This window comes from Haliotis rufescens, unplaced genomic scaffold, assembly GCF_023055435.1.
Source record: "Haliotis rufescens isolate VD_foot unplaced genomic scaffold, xgHalRufe1.0.p SCAF_64, whole genome shotgun sequence".
In the NCBI taxonomy this organism is placed as follows: domain Eukaryota; kingdom Metazoa; phylum Mollusca; class Gastropoda; order Lepetellida; family Haliotidae; genus Haliotis; species Haliotis rufescens.
The window spans coordinates 2,171,473-2,191,366 of record NW_025964355.1 but is presented as its reverse complement, the minus strand read 5'-3'; the positions used below and the strand labels follow the sequence as shown (position 1 = coordinate 2,191,366).

Below are 19,894 nucleotides of genomic sequence, written 5' to 3'. Positions count from 1 at the left end.
GCTGTCTATATGCACAACCAGACAGGTATTTGTATCAATGTAGTTAGACCCTATTACCCAGCTGTCTATATGTACAACCAGACAGGTATTTGTATCAATGTAGTCAGACCCTATCACCCAGCTGTCTATATGCACAACCAGACAGGTATTTGTATCAATGTAGTCAGACCCTATCACCCAGCTGTCTATATGTACAACCAGACAGGTATTTGTATCAATGTAGTTAGACCCTATCACCCAGCTGTCTATACGTACAACAAGACAGGTATTTATATCAATGTAGTCAGACCCTGTCACCCAGCTCTCAATACGTACAACCAGACAGTTATTTGTATCAATGTAGTCAGACCCTATCACCAGCTGTCTCTAAGTACAACCAGACAGGTATTTGTATCAATGTAGTCAGACCCTGTCACCCAGCTGTCTATATGTACAACCAGACAGGTATTTGTATCAATGTAGTCAGACCCTGTCACCCAGCTGTCAATACGTACAACCGGCAGGTATTTGTATCAATGTAGTTAGACCCTGTAACCCAGCTGTCTATATGTACAACCAGAGAGGTATTTGTATCAATGTAGTCAGACCCTATCACCCAGCTGTCAATACGTACAACCAGACAGGTATTTATATCATTGTAGTTAGACCCTGTCACCCAGCTGTCAATATGTACAACCATACAGGTATTTATATCGAGTCCTATCAGCAATACACGCCTCGTCTGTCACCAGGTGAGCCGGTGTGTCGGAGAGCTGTGGTGGCCTCTCCCTCACTGAGATGTGGGCAACGGCAACAGGTCAACTCGCCATGGGGTAAGGCAGCCCACATTAACGCAGACAGAGACAGGCCGGGGTAGGTATATAAATCTTATTACATTGCTTCTTTTGCGATGAGACTTGTCCAGATGACACAATGTTCAACTATGAATTGGTGGGTTGTTTCAGTGAAAATGTTTTCTGTCAATAGCTGAGAGAAGTACATGTTTTTTCTTCCCATGTAGACATTAACTATTTACGTACACTTCATAGAAGTATTTCTATATTCCTTGCGTTCATTTTCATAAATATTTTTTTGTCTGCCCGGAGAGGGGAGGGTCTGTGGTTCAATCACCTGGCCGCTGCATAGCAAAAAACGCTAAAGATGGCAGTCGTTGCCCTGCTGGAGCACGGCATATGGGGGATAAAACAAAGCTGGCTCGGTGTACTTTGTTGAAGAGTGGGTGGGGCTGGGGCTGGGGCTGGGGCTGGGGAGAATCCATGTTAAATTCGGCATGTCATCTCAGTGGGCTAGCGTTACAAATCTGGCCTTAGTCCGGACTAGTAAAAGCACACACACACACACACACACACACACACACATACACACACACACACACACACACACACACACACACACACACACACACACACACACACACACACACACACACACACTAACACACTAACACACACACTAACACGAACTAACACACACACACACACACACACTAACACTAACACACACACACACACATACACACACACACCAACACACTAACACACACACACACACACACACACACACACACACACACACACACACACACACACACACACAGACACACACACACACACACACACAGACACACACACACACACACCATTCCATGTTACTCACCACACATCTCGGTAAACAATAAAAGAAATATGTATTTTGTACTGTACAAACAGGGGCGGTGGGGTAGCCTAGTTGTTAAAGCGTTAACTCGTCACGCCGAAGGCCTGGGTTCGATTCCGACATGGGTACAATGTGTGAAGCCCATTTCTGGGGTCCCCGCCGTGATATTGCTGGACTATTGCTAAGAGTGGCGTAGACCCGTACTCTCTCACACACTCGCTGTACAAACGACGTCTACAACAGAGGTTACCTCTGTGTCAGAATTTCGAGATCTGATTGGTTCACGCCATCTTGATAAAAATACGATGTTGGGAAGTCAATTTCTGAGCGGGGGCGCCACGGTGACAAACGGCTGCACGTGGATAAACCTCTTGCACCCGCTACGAAGCAAAAAACCTTCACGCTGTTTACCAGTCAAAGAAAGTTACGTAACACTACAAGTTAACCTCAGGTCAATCGAACAGCTGTTGTCTATCAATTTTCAATTTGTTTAATTTCCTTTACAATCTCAGATTAAAACATGTCGGCAAGATAAAATCACTTCGGGCTTGTGGTATAAAACCGAACGCGGGACACATGAAACCACATATACCCCGTGGTACTGCTACACCTTAAAAGCACGTCTTTGATCAAACTTTGTGTACTAATATTGTGTCGGTTGTTGATTAATCTGAAGGCCAAGTTGGATATTCCTTAACATTCGACTCGGGTATGTATATTACTGATCAATATTCACACACTCGAAAACAAAAAGGTTCTATGATCTGTATTGTGTTGTAAAGTACTGCTACTGCTACTGATGGGGGACTGATCGGGTGGTCAAAATGGTACTGTTTCGTAACAAATGTTATTTTGGGGATAACGCTTTCTGAGTAAAGTACAGATACTCGTAGACAGCCTCCATGGGAACGATGGGGACTCCGATGTAGAATTGGTTCCAAATGCTATGCTTGGAGAAAGACGAGACCGCCCCCGCGGTCTAGTGGTAGAGCGTCCGCCCGGAGAGCGGAAGGTCCGGGGTTCGATCCCCGGCCGCGTCATACCAAAAGACGTTAAAAGATGGTACTTGTTGTTACCCTGTCTGGCGCTCGGGATTAAGGGGCTAAAAAAGGAATGGTCGGCTCGGAGTCATTATACTGTGTCTGAGTGGGGTATTCATGTTAAACTGCGGCATGGTATCTCAATGGGCCAGCACTATAAATCGGCATCAGTCCGGACTAGTACAAGCAGCCACACAAACACACACACGTACATGCACGTTACTATATATAAGTGCAATAATCTTGGACGCGACGTTAAACCCCATTTCACCTCGCCTCACCTCACAGATTCTCGTACCTTTTGGGGGTTGAGTCCCATCCGGGATTCGAACCCACACTGCTGAAGTGAGGCTCCTCTGGAAGTGTGGGTTCGAATCCCGGATGAGACTCAACCTCCAAGACTACGAGAATCTGTACTTTATTAAGAAAGTGTTGTCCCAAATATAACATATGGTACATTTGACCACTTTCTTAACTGCATTGTGTGTTCATTGTACTGTTCTGTTTATAAACATATTTTATTGACATTAAAACGGATAAGGATTACGACTTACCATGCCCTCTCTCCATAAACATGTATACAGACGGCGGGCAATCGTATAAATATTTAACATCGAAATAATTATCGTCCATACATGGTCTCATCTGGTGAGAAGTTTTCAAGTGGTAAAACTACAAATGTAAAAAACGAGATGTTTATGAGTGTAAGTTGATGTGAATTAAAATGTTAATCAAATCTTTTTGTTGACATAATATATCTTTGATTATAAATATGGTATGTCATAATGGTACTGTTTGGGTCGTTTGCGGCACAGGAACATTCCCCATACCTCTCTGTATACTCAATAGGGCTGGGACGGGTCACTCGGGTACTCGGGTAGGGTTGGTACTGAGCAGGACCCGGGTACCCATAGGACTACCCGGACCCGTGGTTAGTCACGTGATATATTGTTTAATGACAAAACCTATCTAAAACTCTATGGTCACACTACAAGTCACTTATGTTCCCATTTTTTCTGGCTAACACGCATTCCTTCTGACTTTTATATGTTTGAAAAAAAGATAAAATTCCATGCCGTAGTCATCAGTGCATATGCATGACCAGATCGTTTTATACCTGTATCTAAATATATTTTGCCAGGGCTACGGTCAAACTTTTCCCAATCGGACAGTTTGTACCTTTCTCCCGAGACCTACAACGGGTACCCGGGTATGGTCGGGTAATAGCAGGGTGGGTACCCGGGGATTAGATTTTGACTCGTCCCAGCCCTAATACTCAAATATACCCTATACGTATCCTACCGTGTCAATAGATATACGCAATGAAACAGTCGTATGACATCATATATCAGTATGTCCTCACTCCAGGTGTCTCTTTGGCTCGTCTACGCTGATATTATGAAGGTGAATGCAGATTTTTCTTGTTTGAATACATTTACGGTTCAGATATTATGAATACGTTTGTAGAATTTACATCTTATCTTTTCTTACAAACAACTTAGGAGACAGCTACCCATGTTATTGCCTGGTTTGTTTGTTTGTTTGTTGTTTTACGCCGCACTCAGCAATATTCCAGCTATATGACGGCGGTCTGTAAATAATCGAGTCTGGACAAGACAATCCAGTGATTGATATCATGACCATTGGTCCAGGCAGTTGGAATCGATGACGTGCTTTCAACCAATTTAGCGAGCCTGACTACCCGATCCTGCTAGTCGCCTCTTACGACAAGCATAGTCACCTTTTACGGCAAGAATGGGTTGCTGAAGACCCCGGATCTCCTATTCTACCCCGGATCTTCACGGATCTGTTATTACCTGGACCGTGTGTGATGGAAACATCGGCCAAGATTGTTGTATTCATACACCACATTTATACAAGACTATTTCTCAACGTTGAGTTCAGACAATGTTCAAAATTACACTCGTACTCAATGCTTTAGAAACAGGAGTTTTTTATATATTTTTTTAATAACACAGAGGTGAAATCACCTTCCCCTTGGCTTATACTATGTATTCGCTTTCTTAGGAATTGGAATGTGTTCGGCGAATGGTGTAAAAATAATTTACTTGCACCAGCTGCGTACATTGATATGACTCAAGAGCTCCTAAATTGGATGCCCAGACAAATTAAGTGATGTGCCGGATACCAAGAGAGGGAAGTTGACTCTCATAGGGTGTGGATGATGCTGTACATAGGTCCACAACGTCTACTTTACTCCCAGTCAGATTCTATCTTCTCCCGATACACTCTCTAGTTTTCACCCGAAAAAGAAACACAGGATATGTAGCAACACAATATGCACGCGTTTCTAAATTTGCTGAATTATTGACGATATTCCTTGGATATTTGTCAAGTCCGTGATATTTTGCAGAAGACATTGATCTAGAGCATGACACGCGAATAATAGTTGAAATCGGTCTTTTGATCTTGATTGCGTATGAAATTATCGTGGGGTGGAAGTTTTCGAGCATCAATAATAACAGAAAAATGTCGAAGCATCTATCATCACAGCATTCACTGCTGTTACTTACGACCTTGAACTTCATATTGCAAATGAGAGTAGCCCCCCTTGAGCTAAGTGGCCAGTCGTTAGTAAGGCCGTCCTCATTTTGTCAACCGTTGCAATCACGTTAATCTTTGGTACTGCGAAAATTATGATGGTTAATGATAATTAATAAATTTGAAGCGTTTTAACCTTCGCTTGGGCCCCGTTTCTCAAAGCGTTCGCAGTGTCACCGCCGATCGCAATTAAATAGTTTCCCAAAGGCTTACGAATGCCGTAGCGCTACGAACGTCGCAACTCTTATACCTTAATATAGACTTACGTTGGCCAAAGCGTTAAATCACTGTGTAGAACTGGTTCCTGGCTCGTATGAAATTATATATACTACTCAAAAGAAGTTAAGGATCACCCAATTATTTTCTATTACTATAGTTAATCTCTCATGCCATTACATATTAACAATAGTAATTTGAAAAAATCTGCTGATCCTTTCTTTTCTTTTGAGTAGTATATTAGCCCATATGACTTCACTCACTTCATGCTTTGACGCATCAATGAATCATTGAATTGAACTGAATGCAGATATTTCGTGTTTGTTGATACTTATGATTCGGGTATTACGAATGAGTGAGTGAGTGAGTGAGTTTGGTTTAACGCCGCTTTTAACAGTATTCCAGTTATATCGCGGCGTGTCAGCTTAATGTGGGAGGAGAGCCCGAAGTGATGCAGGTCTCAGACGTTTACCACTTCGGTGAAACCCACGAGCACGGGTATGGTGCTGACAATCGGGGCGAACCGGGATTCGAACCCACAATCATAGGTTTCTGGCGTGCCCAAGAGACGCAACTCTGCACAGCGAATCGCGGCGCCTTAGACGACTGGGCCACCCGTGCCCACTCGGATATTACGAACACGTTTATACAATCTAAATCTTATTTTTTCTTACACACAACATCGGAGTCAGCTATACACTTTATTGTCGGGACCGACTGGAGAGAACAGTGTATGATCAAAACATCAGCTACGATTGTATTCACACACCAGACTTATACAAGCCTGTCTTAACGTTGAATAAAGATAATGTGTAAAAATACATTCGTAATTTTATCGTATCTAAGGCTGTCTCGGATATCTATCACAGTTTCTTAAAGCGCAGAGTTGAAATCAACAGTTCTTGGCATTTTAAAATGCACTGAATTTCTTAAGACCTTGAATTTGTTTCGCAGATCGTGTTTTCTTTACACAAACTCATAATGAAACGTCATTTCCACTTCTTGGAGTTTTCCGCAGTTTGAAAGGAAAAGCTAATTGGAGTCGGAACTTTGTTTTTGAACTTCTTTGATAGGCATTTAGAAGTTGGAGTACTAAGTAAGGATAAGAATTTATGGATAAACAACTTCTTTATTACAAATAAATGTCGCTCTTAATTGTAATAAAGAAGTTGTTTATCAATAAATTCTTATCCTTACTTTGTTTTTGAACTTAAACATCATCTAAGTACCAAGGGGGCACGGGTGGCCCAGTTGTCTAAGGCGCCGCATTTCTCTGTGCAGAGTTCCGTTCCTTGGCCATGTCACAAACCTATGATTATACGTTCGAATCCCGGTTCGTCCCGATTATGTTTCTAGGTTTGTTAGCACCATACCCGTGCTCGTGGGTTTCACCGAAGTGGTAAACGTCTGAGACCTGCATCACTCCGGGCTTTCCTCCCATATTAAGCCGACACGCCGTGGTATAACTGGATTGCTGTTCAAAGCGGCGTTCAACCCAACTCACTCACTCACTATAAGTAGCCTCATGTGTCCTGTGGTGTGTTGTGCCTCGACACTTAAACTCTTCATCAATCTGTGAAGCCATATCAGCTTACTGGTTTTCCTTATTCCATAGAACAGTGTAACCATATGTCGGAGCAGGATCACAACTAATTATTGCAACAATTACATTCTAATGAATATCAGTTATGTCAACATACTGGTTTTCCTTATTCCATAGAACAATGTTACCACCTGTCGAAGCAGGACCACAATTAATTATTGCAACAATTACATTCTAATAAATATCAGTTACTAGTATGTCAAAATACTGGTTTTCCTTATTCCATAGAACAATGTAACCACCTGTCGAAGCAGGACCACAATTAACTATTGCAACAATTACATTCTAATAAATATCAGTTATGTCCTATTTCTGTAATTTTGCTTTAATCTCGCCAATCCCGACGCCTGTCTAAAACAGCTAATTTCGGTCCCAAAGAAGGACCGCCTCTGTTGTCTTGTGGATGAAGCGCCTGCCTGGAGGGCGGATGGTCGATGGTTCGATCACCAAAAGACGTTAAAGGATGGCTCTTGTTGTTACCCTGCCTGGCGCTCGGCATTGAGGGACTAAAACAAGGACTGGTAGGCTCGGAGTCAGTAATAATGTGTCTTTGTGGGGTGTCCATAGTTTGAACTGCCGCGTGGTATCTCAGTGGACTGAAACAGGCATGAGTCTGATCTAGTGCAAGCACACTAACCAACTCCCTCTCTCTCTCTCTCTCTCTCTCTCTCTCTCTCTCTCTCTCTCTCTCTCTCTCTCTCTCTACATTCATAGTTATATCCATTTTGATGGTATACCAGGAGATTAACAAAGTATCAAAGTGATTAACTAAAAACCTATTTCAAAACAAATTACTTAATTAACTGTTACATATATAAATATGTCACAATCTCTCTCTCTTGCTCGCTCTCTCTCTCTCTCTCTCTCTCTCTCTCTCTCTCTCTCTCTCTCTCTCTCTCTCTCTCTCTCACACACACACACACACACACACAAAAGCGTACGTCGCTATATAAGTGCATTAATTTCGGATGCGACTTTAAACCCTATTTTCCACCACCTCAAATAGAAGCCCGGTTCAGACAGACTACACGTATATTGTGAGTTATTTTTACACTTCAGTGTATCAACACATGGAAGTCTGCTTTCCCCTACCGATTCATAGAGACGATACACCAGGTAGGAATTCGATACAGGGTTAATCCTTGTAATTCGCTGTGTCATACTCCCACATTATAACAACATTTCGTGGATAAGACACACTCGACGCTGTAGGCAGTTCTAGTCGCCCGACGACGGGGCGTGTCCCAGCGCAACAGGTGGTCTAGTGCAGCCTTAACCCCCAAGCAAATATCAAGGCATTACGAAAGATAAGGCCGATAGAGTAATGACAGGTACACTGAAGATTGACAGTACGGCAGGACCATATGCAGCAATGTTTCACTATCATATTGTCGTCAACGATGATTTGGAGTCAATAGAAAATGCAATTCCTTTTTGTCACGTATTCAGTTAATATGTTTCTGTTACGCTGACGCAAAGGAAAGCTGGCCAATCAGTTGCTGTTTAGAAGTAAATTACCGAATTGATCCCTGTCTTCCCACATGCACGTAGACGCTTTATTAGAGCGCGTCAGTTGACAGGCCGTGCAAAGTGTACCTCTAACTGGGTTTCTCTGCTGCAGGCGTTTCCAGTCGACCAATATGATGGACACGTTGACAAGTTTCGTCTTCCTCTACGTCGTATACTCAAAGTTTCAGCTTTCAAACACAGGTAAGTAGTGCATGATACTTGCAAAATGTATTCAAACACAACTCGTGGTGAGGTAGTAGTTAGTCTCGCCGAGTACCCGGGTTCGATTCCTCAAATGGGTCACTTTGTAAAACCTATTTTGTGTTCTCTCCCCGCCGTGATATTTTCTGGAATATTGCTAAAGCTGCGTAAAACCATGTTCATATATATTATGTTATTCATACACAACTATGTCAAAGGCAAGGTAGATTTGGAATGGTGCTTCATCTCTTTAATTAAAAGACCGGTGAAGATCTTGGGTAAAATAGGTCTTTCAATATTTACGCCGTTTTAACAATTTTCGAGCAATATCATGTCGGAGGACACCAGAAATGGCCTTCACACATTGTTCCCATGAGGGGAATCGAACTCGGGTCTTCGGCGTGACAAGCGAACAATTTAACTACTAGGCTACCCCACCGCCCCCAGAATACGCCAAATGTACCTGAATGGCTGAGGCTCACGTACAAGCCTCGTTCCTGAACGTACAAAGCATTGGTGCAGATTCAGGTGCCTGAACAAATATCTACACATATGTCTAAATGTACACACGTTTACGTTTGTTTGTTTCTATGAGACAGGGGGGCACGGGTGGCCCAGTCGTCTAAGGCGCCGCGATTCGCTGTGCAGAGTTGCGTCCCTTGGGCACGCCAGAAACCTATGATTGTGGGTTCGAATCCCGGTTCGCCCCGATTATGTTTCTAGGTTTGTCAGCACCATACCCGTGCTCGTGGGTTTCACCGAAGTGGTAAACGTCTAAAACCTGCATCACTTCGGGCTTTCCTCCCACATTAAGCTGACACGCCGTGATATAACTGGAATAATGTTAAAAACGGCGTTAAACCCAACACACTCACTCACTCACTCACTCACTCACTCACTCATTCTATGAGACAGCCTGATTATGAAGCGACTCAATCCCCTTATTTGACTTGTACCATTGTTCCCGTGTTGGTTCAGGTGCCTTTGCATGTGTTTGCGACGGATGTTTTGCGTGTGTGTTGTATAACGCCGCACTCAGCAATATTTCAGCCATATGACGGCGGTCTGTAAGTAATCGAGTCTGAACAAGACAAGCCACTTATTGACATCATGAGTATCGATCAACGCAATTGGGATACGATGACATGCATCAACCAAGTCAACGAGCCTGACCACCCGATCCCGTTAGACCCCTCTTGCGACAAGCATAGTCGCCTTTTACGGCAAGCATAGGTTGCTGAAGACCTATTCTATCTTCACAGCTCACCTTTTCACGAACACCTGGTATCATTACAGGTTGATAGTAATTCATAAACACATGCCTATGATACAACTGTATAACGAACTTTGCTTTTAACAGATTATTCATGATTATGAAAACTTCAATCTGTAATTTATGATATAAATAATCAGTTTAGTGATATCAATGATTCGATCGTGTCAAAATCAAATACACGATATCAAATATTTTTTGCTGTCATTAATTTGCTTCAAAGATTATATAAAATGTTGTAATATTAAGAACTTTCAGCAATTATTGATATCTAAAAATCTAATTTGTGATATCGAAAAATCATGCCGTTGCCTTTTGGTGCTATTCCTTTGATTTTGCATGGGACCAAATATCACTCTCGTACATGGAGTAATATCTAAACTTTCACGAGCCATTCCATCGTATTAAAAAAGATATTATCTCTTATTATGCATTTAAATATGGAATTGTTTATTTGTCTGAAGATGTACTATATTTATCTATTTTTCTCTTGGATGATATAATATATTTTCCGGGAACTACTTTGAATCTGACTGATTGATATTATGATTTTCCGACAAACCATGTAAGCTCACCGATAAATTAGTGAGTGGGTGAGTGAGTGAGTGAGTGAGTGAGTGAGTGAGAGAGTATGGTTTACGCCGCGTTTAGCAGTGTTCCAGCAATATTACAGCGGGGGACACCAGAAATGGGCTTCACATATTGTACCCATGTGAGGAATCGAACCCGGGTCTTCGGCGTGACGAGAGAACGCTTTAACCACTAGGCTACCCGACCGCCCCTCTGAAGAAATTACATACTAACTAGACCATTTTGTTTTCTTGTCAAATAACAAGTTCATCTCATCGGGTGACATCACAAAGTTAATATTTTCATGTGTGGAACATGTCTCCATCTTTCTTAATTAAAATAGGGGTAAGGATGGTCCAGATAATCTAAGTCGCCGCAATTCGCTGTGCAGATTTACGTTCCTTTGCCATGCCACAAACCTATGAAATGCGTTCGAATCACGGTTCGTCCTGATTATGTTTCTTGGTTTTTACCCGTGCTCGTGGGTTTCACCGAAGTGGTAAACGTCCGAGACCTGCATCTCTTCTGCCTTTCCTACCAATATAAGCTGACACGCCGTGATAAAACTAGAATATTGTTAAAAGCGGCGTTAAACCCACCTCACTCACTCACTCTTAACTAATCAGTAAATGAAGTTCATATTTCATATTGCATACTTACTTTCCTTTTTGGGTCGTCTTGTATTTAGTAGAATTTAGGAGTAGGAGAATTTAGATATATCAAAAATTAATTTAAATCAAAACATAAATAGGTAATCAATACATGCATATTAAATTAGCAATAATTCGATTATTGATATCCCAAATTCATTGTTAATGTCTACAATTAGTGATATTACATACTGAATAACTGATATAACATAGGTATTTAATAAACTGCCGGGCAAACGAAAGTATACACTCGAAAATTTGAGTGTACAAAACCTGAGTGTTACAAACCTTATCAAAAAGTAATCAGCTGGAAACGGTCGTCGAAACACTGCAAACTGTAGGTCTTAAACACAACTATGATACACGTCAAATACATCCCGGACCGCCTCCGTGGTCTAGTGGTAGAGCGTCCGCCCGCAGAGCGGAAGGTCCGGGGTTCGATCCCCGGCCGCGTCATACCAAAAGACGTTAAAAGATGGTACTTGTTGTTACCCTGTCTGGCGCTCGGCATTAAGGTCTAAAACAAGGATTAGTCGGCTCGGAGTCAGTATACTGTGTCTGAGTGGGGTATTCATGTTAAACTGCGGCATGGTATCTCAGTGGGCTAGCACTATAAATCGGCATCAGTCCGGACTAGTACAAGCAGCCACACAAACACACACGTACATGCACGTCGCTATATAAGTGCAAGAATCTTGGACGCGACGTTAAACCCCATTTCACCTCACCTCACCTCAAATACATCCCCATCAAATAACTATTTCTTGTTTGTTTCATTTTAGCCACCATCAAACATGGTTGTCAAGTTTGTTTTCCCCGGCAGTTCAGTAAAACACCGTCTCATATTTAATGACCAGCACTATTCCTTATTTCTAGGGAACCCGTTTCAGTATCTGATCCCTACGCAATATGCAGTCCCAACCCTTCACAAGTCTCCTCACACTACACCTGTCTCCGGCTTCATGTTCAACAACATCAACCACGACAGGGACATTATAACAGGCCCCATACCGGGGAAGTGCCCTACGCCTATACCCATCGTCAACCGTTCGTTGTCATGCCAACAAACTCACATGCGACGCCTCGATCTCTCCGATGACGAACTGAAGCAAGTGTTGTCTGACGTCGGCGGTAACTACGTCAAAAACTACATGGCGACGTCAGATGATGAAGCGGAAGAGAACTTCCCGAACATGTTGTCACTTAACGACATGTATGAGGTATGTCTTTGTGTGATCTATTTACTTTGTTTATTTTCGTACATAATGTAGGTCTTGTCTCCAAAGTGTGTACTGGGAGTAGGTCAGTGTTGACGGGTTCAAGTTACGAGGGGTGGCAGATAGGTTAGCCTTACTACGATGGACTGCGTAGATGGAGGTTTTGCTAATTTTGCTTCTCCGAGATCCCCAGACGTCTACCTTCCTAGCTGGATTGATTGGATCCCACTGACGTAGAAGGCTTCCTCCTAGTGATGTAAAAGGTCCTCCACAGCCGATAAGATTAATATAGGCCATTATTTAATTACATAAGGTAGTCCACCGGTATGATCCTTTTGGATTCCTTTGGAATGATGGAACAGACTTTCCCTTTTTCGGAGGACAAGACGTTAAACGTTTCCTCTGCTTTGACTGTTGTTTAGTGTGTGGCTGCTAGTGGTCACCAATGGTTGGAAATTGCTCAACAAGATCAGCTTCAAAAAGATGCAAATTCTCAGGAGAGACGATAAGCCTGGAGCGTTTTTGATCAGGAACCTTTGTCTTGACCAACTTATTCCTCAGGTTGTTCTCAACTATCTCATAAGAGATGCCCAATGTATTGACTATGTGACGTGTGCTTAGGCCTGGATGATCCATAATCATATTTATTTATCAACAATTTCCCTAGTGGTGTCAGTTGAAGGGTCATTTTCGTGGCTCTCTCTTCCCTGCTAACAGTGGCAAAGGAAGGACAACCATCACCTATATTTGACACCTTGTCCGCTTGGATGGCTTTTAGGGATACTTGGTGGTGGTAGCCAATTTTGTCCATTTTTATCACCAGAGAATACCTGGTTGTCTCGTTGTCAATTGGTTCAAATGCAACCCTTGAGCATGGACGGTACTTATGTGCAAACAGTTGAGGGTGTAGTGTACATCCTTTGTATATAGTTTGGCTCAGATGTGATGGTGGGTGGTAAATGTCTGAGACCTGCATCACTCAACGCGGCGTTAAACCAAACTCACTCACTCACCCATTAATCATAACAGGGCATGTGTCGAAACATGTCAGAATTGATACGTTGATGGAATACAAACTGAGTTTTAGGTTTGACATATGTTTTAACTTTTCAGAAGACCCTTGACGATCCGGGGTAGAATAGGTCTTCAGCAACCCATACTTGCCGTAAAAGGCGACTATGCCTGTCGTAAGAGGCGACTAACGGGATCTGGGGGTCAGGCTCGTTGACTTTGTTGATGCATGTCATCGTATCCCAATTGCGTAGATCGATGGTCATGATATCAATCACTGGATTGTCTGGTTCAGACTCGATTATTTACAGACCACCGTCATATAGTTGGAATATTGCTGAGTGTGGCAAACAAACACAATTATTCAGAAACTTAAATATCGTATAGGAATCAACAAAAACAAACAGTTTGAGTTCCTATACGGCAGCTGTGAGAAAGGTCACTGTTAATACATTTCTTGACCAGACCACAGCGAAAATCAGTGATGCCATGGCACTGTAAACAAAGTTTCCCATTCATTTTGTCTCATTAGGCAAACAACAAAATGATACATCGTTGTCAAATTAAAGTCCGTAGCAGTTGTGCCAATGCAATAAGACCTCATCATAAACCGGGAAAACGAAAAAGAGTTTGTCAGCAGCATACAGTGATTGTGGGTTTCACCAAGGTGATAAACGTCTGAGCTTTCGGGCTTTCCGCCAATATTAAGCTGACACGCTGTGATATAACTGGTGCACTGTTCAAAGTGGCGTTAAACCCAACTCAATCATCTCAAGGGCTCCTCTTGGCACAAATCTACGGCGTTTGATTTCATGAAGCTTAACTAGGGCTTGGATATTATGAACATGTACTTGAAATTTGCCTGGGTGGTCCTCGTTTATCATTCAACTCTGTGTAAGCCTGCATTGTATTGCCAGGCAGCACTTCGAGAGAGAAACATTCAATGCATTGTCGAATAAAACATGCAAAAATATTTTTTGTTGTAATTAGATGATGCCAACATTTACGTGAGTGATAAATACATGCACTTGTTGCTTGTAACACCCTTTGTTAGGGAGCTCCTTATGTAACTAAATATATATAACCGTCTCCTGTTGAAGACGCTTATGTTTAAACATAAGTGTGGTGTAAACGGCACATGTTGAATTTAGTGTGGAATGTTGATAGCACTGTGTATACCTAGTTCACTCTCACATATTATCTATTCCATAAACACCCTTCTAACTTGCACCATAAACACACAGACACACATTAACATAACATTCCTGTATCTCAAAACCGGAGTTACAAACACAGTACTTGATTTTATTGATGGCTTGTGTCTTAGCCTTTGCTCTTCCGCAGGACTCGCAAACATCGGGTGTAAGAGTTCGTTAATCCCAGTCGAGTTGTCAGGATTAGAGAGGAATATCTCTCTGTATGTATGCCTATGAAGCGTTCCCAAAAATAATCGTCTTGAAGGCGGAGTTTTCGGAATAATAGGGTCTGGACAAATGGGTTTTTCCTATAGTGCAGGAAACAGTTGCGAAACTTCATTGCCTCCATGTTTGTTAATGCAGGACGTGGACTTTGATCATCACCCTGACGACTGGGCGTGGGACTACACCAAGACTAAGAGGGATCTACTCGACCGCTTGGAGGAGGCCTACAGGCAGTACTACAGTCGGAGCATTCCTGATACCACTACCGCCACCACGCCCAGCATGTTGCTACAGATGCTGCTCAATCGGACAGAGTTAGGGGTGGGTGTTCAGGTTGAGGGTTCTGAAATCTACACTGAACCGACAATGTTAAGCGTTTTTACAATAGTATGTTACATCCCTTATTGAGACAGACAGACCAAAATTGAATGCAAAAGTTCTATTGAAAGAAATTTAGACCCTTATGATGAAGGTGCCACACACCAGTATAGTGTAGCTCTCTTCTGAAATGTGCGTAATTGTTTCATCTAAATTACCAGGCAAAAGAAAGCACACACCGATGTTTGATGTTGGCTCAAAATAAAACAAACAAGAAATAGGTATTCGATGGTTATATATTTGATACGGGGATCATACTGCTTGGGGTTTCGTATCTGATTACAGCCTTACTGTTTGATAACGTTTGTATTTCTTTTTGAAAATCCAAATTTCACACGAATAATTTGTTTTTCCCGGCAGTTTAGACTGTACATTGTAGGAGTGTGCTGTCTGTTCAAATTTCAGTTTGTTTCTTTGTTTATCTGATGTAGTCTAATGCATAAGATATATTCGTTAATGATCGTGTCCTTCATTGTGAGTGAGTGAGTAAGGTTTTACGCCGCTTTTAGCAATATTCCAGCAATATCGCGGCGAGGGACACCAGAATTGGGCTTCACACATTGTACCCATGTCGGGAATTGAACCCGGGTCTTCAGCGTGATGAGCGAATGCTTAAACCACTAGGCTACCCGACCGCCCCCCTTCATTGTGATTTTGTATACATGTGCAGGATAGGTCGCTCTCCCTTCAGGTACGAATTCCAGATCAACGAACTCCTTTGATTGGAAATTTTTCTCATACACTAACTATTCACACCTACACATACATACAATATATCTCACACCTTGCAGAAGACACCCGAGGAGGTGATGGAGCTGCCGGTCAAGGACACAGGGGAGATAACACTGAGGGAGAAGAGTAAGAAATATCCCCTCTTGCAAGGTCCTGGGGAACAGGAACAAACCAATCTAAGACTCATGTCTGATCCCGGTAGATGGCGTGAAATCAATGTCGATATTCCACTGCGCATACTCGCGCAGGTACTTCCGGCGAAGGTCATTTATCCAGAAAGGAAACGAGTTCGACGTGACTCAGATGGTGGGTATTCCATTATTTGATCTTCAATTTGATAAGATTTTTCAATGCAAGTAATAATTTAGAACAGGAACAGAAATAAAATAAGGAAAGGGATAGGGATAAGGATAAGGATAGGGATAGGGATAGGGATAGGGAGAGGGATGAGGATAGGAATAGGGATAGGGATGAGGATAGGGAGAGGGATGAGGATAGGATAGGGATAGGATAGGAATTGGGACAGAATAGGGATAGGATTAGGAATAGGGAGAGGGATGAGGATAGGAATAGGGATGGGATAGGATTAGGGATAGGGATGAAGATAGGAATAGGGATAGGATTAGATTAGGATTAGGAATCGTTTTCATTTACCATCCTAAAGAAAAAAGTGGGGAAAAGAACTGGCCTTGTGGAGAAGCTTTCTATTTATCCAACTGAACAAGAAAATAATGCTTTTTAATTATAGCCTATAATGTCATTGTAAAACTGACCATTCACCAACTCACAAATTCACTCATGCATATAAATGATGCCTACCAACAATATCCATAATATGAAACGTTTGAGAACATGTTTGTTAAGCGTTAAAGATGAGAAGCAAAAACATTTATCGCTGCAACACATATTGATCTGTACTTCCGAAGCTTATTCAGCATGTACATCTAATATTACTATTCATCAACAACTGTGCCTCAATGTATTGCCACACTTAATACATACATGTAGATACCGATAAAATGTGTCAAAAAGGCTGATTTTATATGTTTTCATTTGTGCGTTTTTCTAATATTAGAACATGAGCAAGTCTTTGACCCCACCTGAATTTCAAAGGCGTACATAGAAAACGATATAGATTTATGGTGAAAGATTAAACTTTGATCACAAATTTGCTCATATTTAGATTTCCATTTCAAGTTCTAAAACCTGCCACTTTCACTCATTTTAGCCATAGTTGTGTATTTGACCATGTCAAAAGTCCAAAACTTGTAAGTGTAAGAAATACAAAAATCTAGTTGACAGCTGCTTGAACAGGTCTGGTAATTATCAGACCAATATTTCAAAGTTTTCCACAAGCTAGACATTTCCAGTGAGTTACAAAGGGTCCTTATCCTACCTTGTCCTTGCTGCTCTGGCTGGCTCACTGATTTGCTTCATTCACTCTGCGATTTGTAGGTTCAACGACGGCGGTAGAGTACTGCCGAGATGTGGGTGCACAGACCAATGACGGCTATCTCCACATGTGCTCCACCTGTGCCCACACCACCACCCTCGGGCCGGAACGCTTCCCCAGGATCATCAATGAGGTGTGGTGCAACACGGACAACAAGGGGTGTCTGCACCTGGGAGGCACAGGTGAGAACCACACCCCCCCCCCCCCCCCCCCCCGCCACCAACCCACCCACCCACCCCGAAGTGGTAAACATCTGAGACCTGCATCACTTTGGGCTTTCCTCCCCCATTCAGCTGACACGCCGTGATATAACTGGAATACTCTTAAAAGCGGCGTTAAACCCAACTCATTTACTCCTCTAGCTGAGGGCGGTGGGGTAGCCTAATAGTTAAAGCGTTCACTCATCACGCCGAAAGTTCTGGTTCGATTCCGCATATGTGCAGTTCATTATTGGTGTCCCCCGAATTGAAATTGCTTGCATATTGCGAAAACCGGCGTAAAACCATACTCACTCCTATATCTGAACCTGTATCTTGTTCCAGCACATGGGTCGTGTCGCCAGACTGTAGTCTACATGACGATGTTGCGGAAGAAGCCGAACACGTGCATGTCAATCATCAAGGATGGCGTGCACTACATCACTGATGAGTGGGAGAAGTACGCTCAGCCAATCAAAGTGGCATGTGAATGCGTGGTTGACAAAAGGTCTCCCTTTGCTAAGTATGTGAAACCCTAGTTGGAGAAGCTGGCCGAGGACGGAATGTGTAATGGGGAGGGAACTCGCTGTATGACGCGCCTGATCCAGAGGCCCGGTACTCCTTCAGTGTTGCGTTGTGGATGCCGTTACGGATGCCGTCACGAATGACGTCATGCATGCTTTTTATCAGTTTCTGAGTTTACGCCACTACAGACTATAATACATAATTTGCGCTGGATAACTGTGTGCCTTTTTATCATATTAAAAAGCAAGTTTCGTTGACTGGTTCAAGGTAAGACAAGTGTTGGCAAGCTTATATCGGTTGTGGTATATTCGTTGAGCCACATTTGTGGCCATGGGATTTGGTAACACTATATATATACATGTTTGTTAAGACTTTGCATCAGCACCGTACATTGCGATATGTGGTATAAACCGGTGGAGGTTGTCTGTTACATTGTCTCATAGAGTCAGCATATGACTACGTGAACCGACAATTGTATAGTCCTGAAAAATAATTTGTATTTACCACCTCCAAATTTGTTCGCTAACGTGCTGTAAAGATACCATTGTTGTGCTCCTGTTGCGTGTTTTACGAAAATCTTGTGTTGCCGCTTTGGAGTATATTTTTTTTTCTTAGAAATGAAATTTCGAATATGATATTGTTTAATCTTTTTTATCATCCAAAACTGGCTTCCACAGGATATATCGCTTGGATGAGATCAAGCGATATCTACACTGCAGATATCGGTGCAATGAAATTGCATCACAATGCTTTGCAGACCATTGTGACGTCACTGGTTACAATGACGTCACAATCAAATGACATCACCAATGGCTCTGCTACTGAAACTGTTAGCAGTACTTTTTACTCTGAAGACACTGCTAACTACTGTCTACAAACTGAAAAAGTTGGAAGAATGATGTTGGACGATAAATAAAATCTCACCCTCGTGTCTTTTGATATCAAATATATCAACACTCGTTGATTAAAAGTGGCAAAAATCCTCGGCAAACCTCGGAATTTTTTCCACTTTTATCAACTCGTGTTGATATATTTGATATCAAAAGACACTCGGGTGAGATTCTCTTTTTCTCAAATTATATTTATTTTCGTTACCTCGATGGCTTTTCGTTAATTCTTTTGTTTAAATATAATTGGAATAACGAGAAAATAATCGAAATTATAAGAAAAAAAACGAAATATGGGTACAATGTGTGAAGCCAATTTCTGGGGTCCCCTGCCGTGATACTGATTGAATATTTTTAAAAGCGGCGTAAAACTATACTCACTCACTCTTATGTGAACAATGAGCACCGCACGTTTTACATGGTAAAATTAGCTCAGCGGCAATGAAAAGTTAATCAACCCGATGCGGTCGACAACCACCCGGCTAGGTCCATGTGACATATAGTCAATATGGGGGAATTTCCGTCCTCGTTACCCCACATGGTCACATCGATCGTCCCCGTGTTGACGTAGTACAACAGCAGCCCCCACACGTGAACCACCCGCACCGCCAGCTCCGGGTGTCCTGGGTAGATAAGGGTTTGAATAAATGCACAATTAATGATCATCAGGTTGACTTTAATCATTTTAATAACCGATCTATAAGTCTCCCCTTTCTTCATGACTACAATATGCTGATGCCATGAAATGTTTTGATCGTGTTAACCTTATCCACTCATTTCTTTGGTTCAGAAT

At 42.3% G+C, this 19,894-nt stretch overlaps 1 protein-coding gene across 1 annotated transcript; it reads left to right on the top strand.

Annotated features, from left to right (window-relative positions):
- Positions 1-706: 706 nt before the first annotated feature.
- Positions 707-18,849, top strand: LOC124151691. Its single transcript, XM_048387089.1, has 7 exons — positions 707-852; positions 8,699-8,787; positions 12,157-12,500; positions 15,068-15,250; positions 16,099-16,345; positions 17,495-17,674; positions 18,035-18,849. The coding sequence occupies exons 2-7, from the start codon at positions 8,718-8,720 to the stop codon at positions 18,226-18,228; spliced, it is 1,218 nt and encodes a 405-aa protein (XP_048243046.1). The 5' UTR covers positions 707-852; positions 8,699-8,717; the 3' UTR covers positions 18,229-18,849.
- The last annotated feature ends 1,045 nt before the right edge of the window (positions 18,850-19,894 follow it).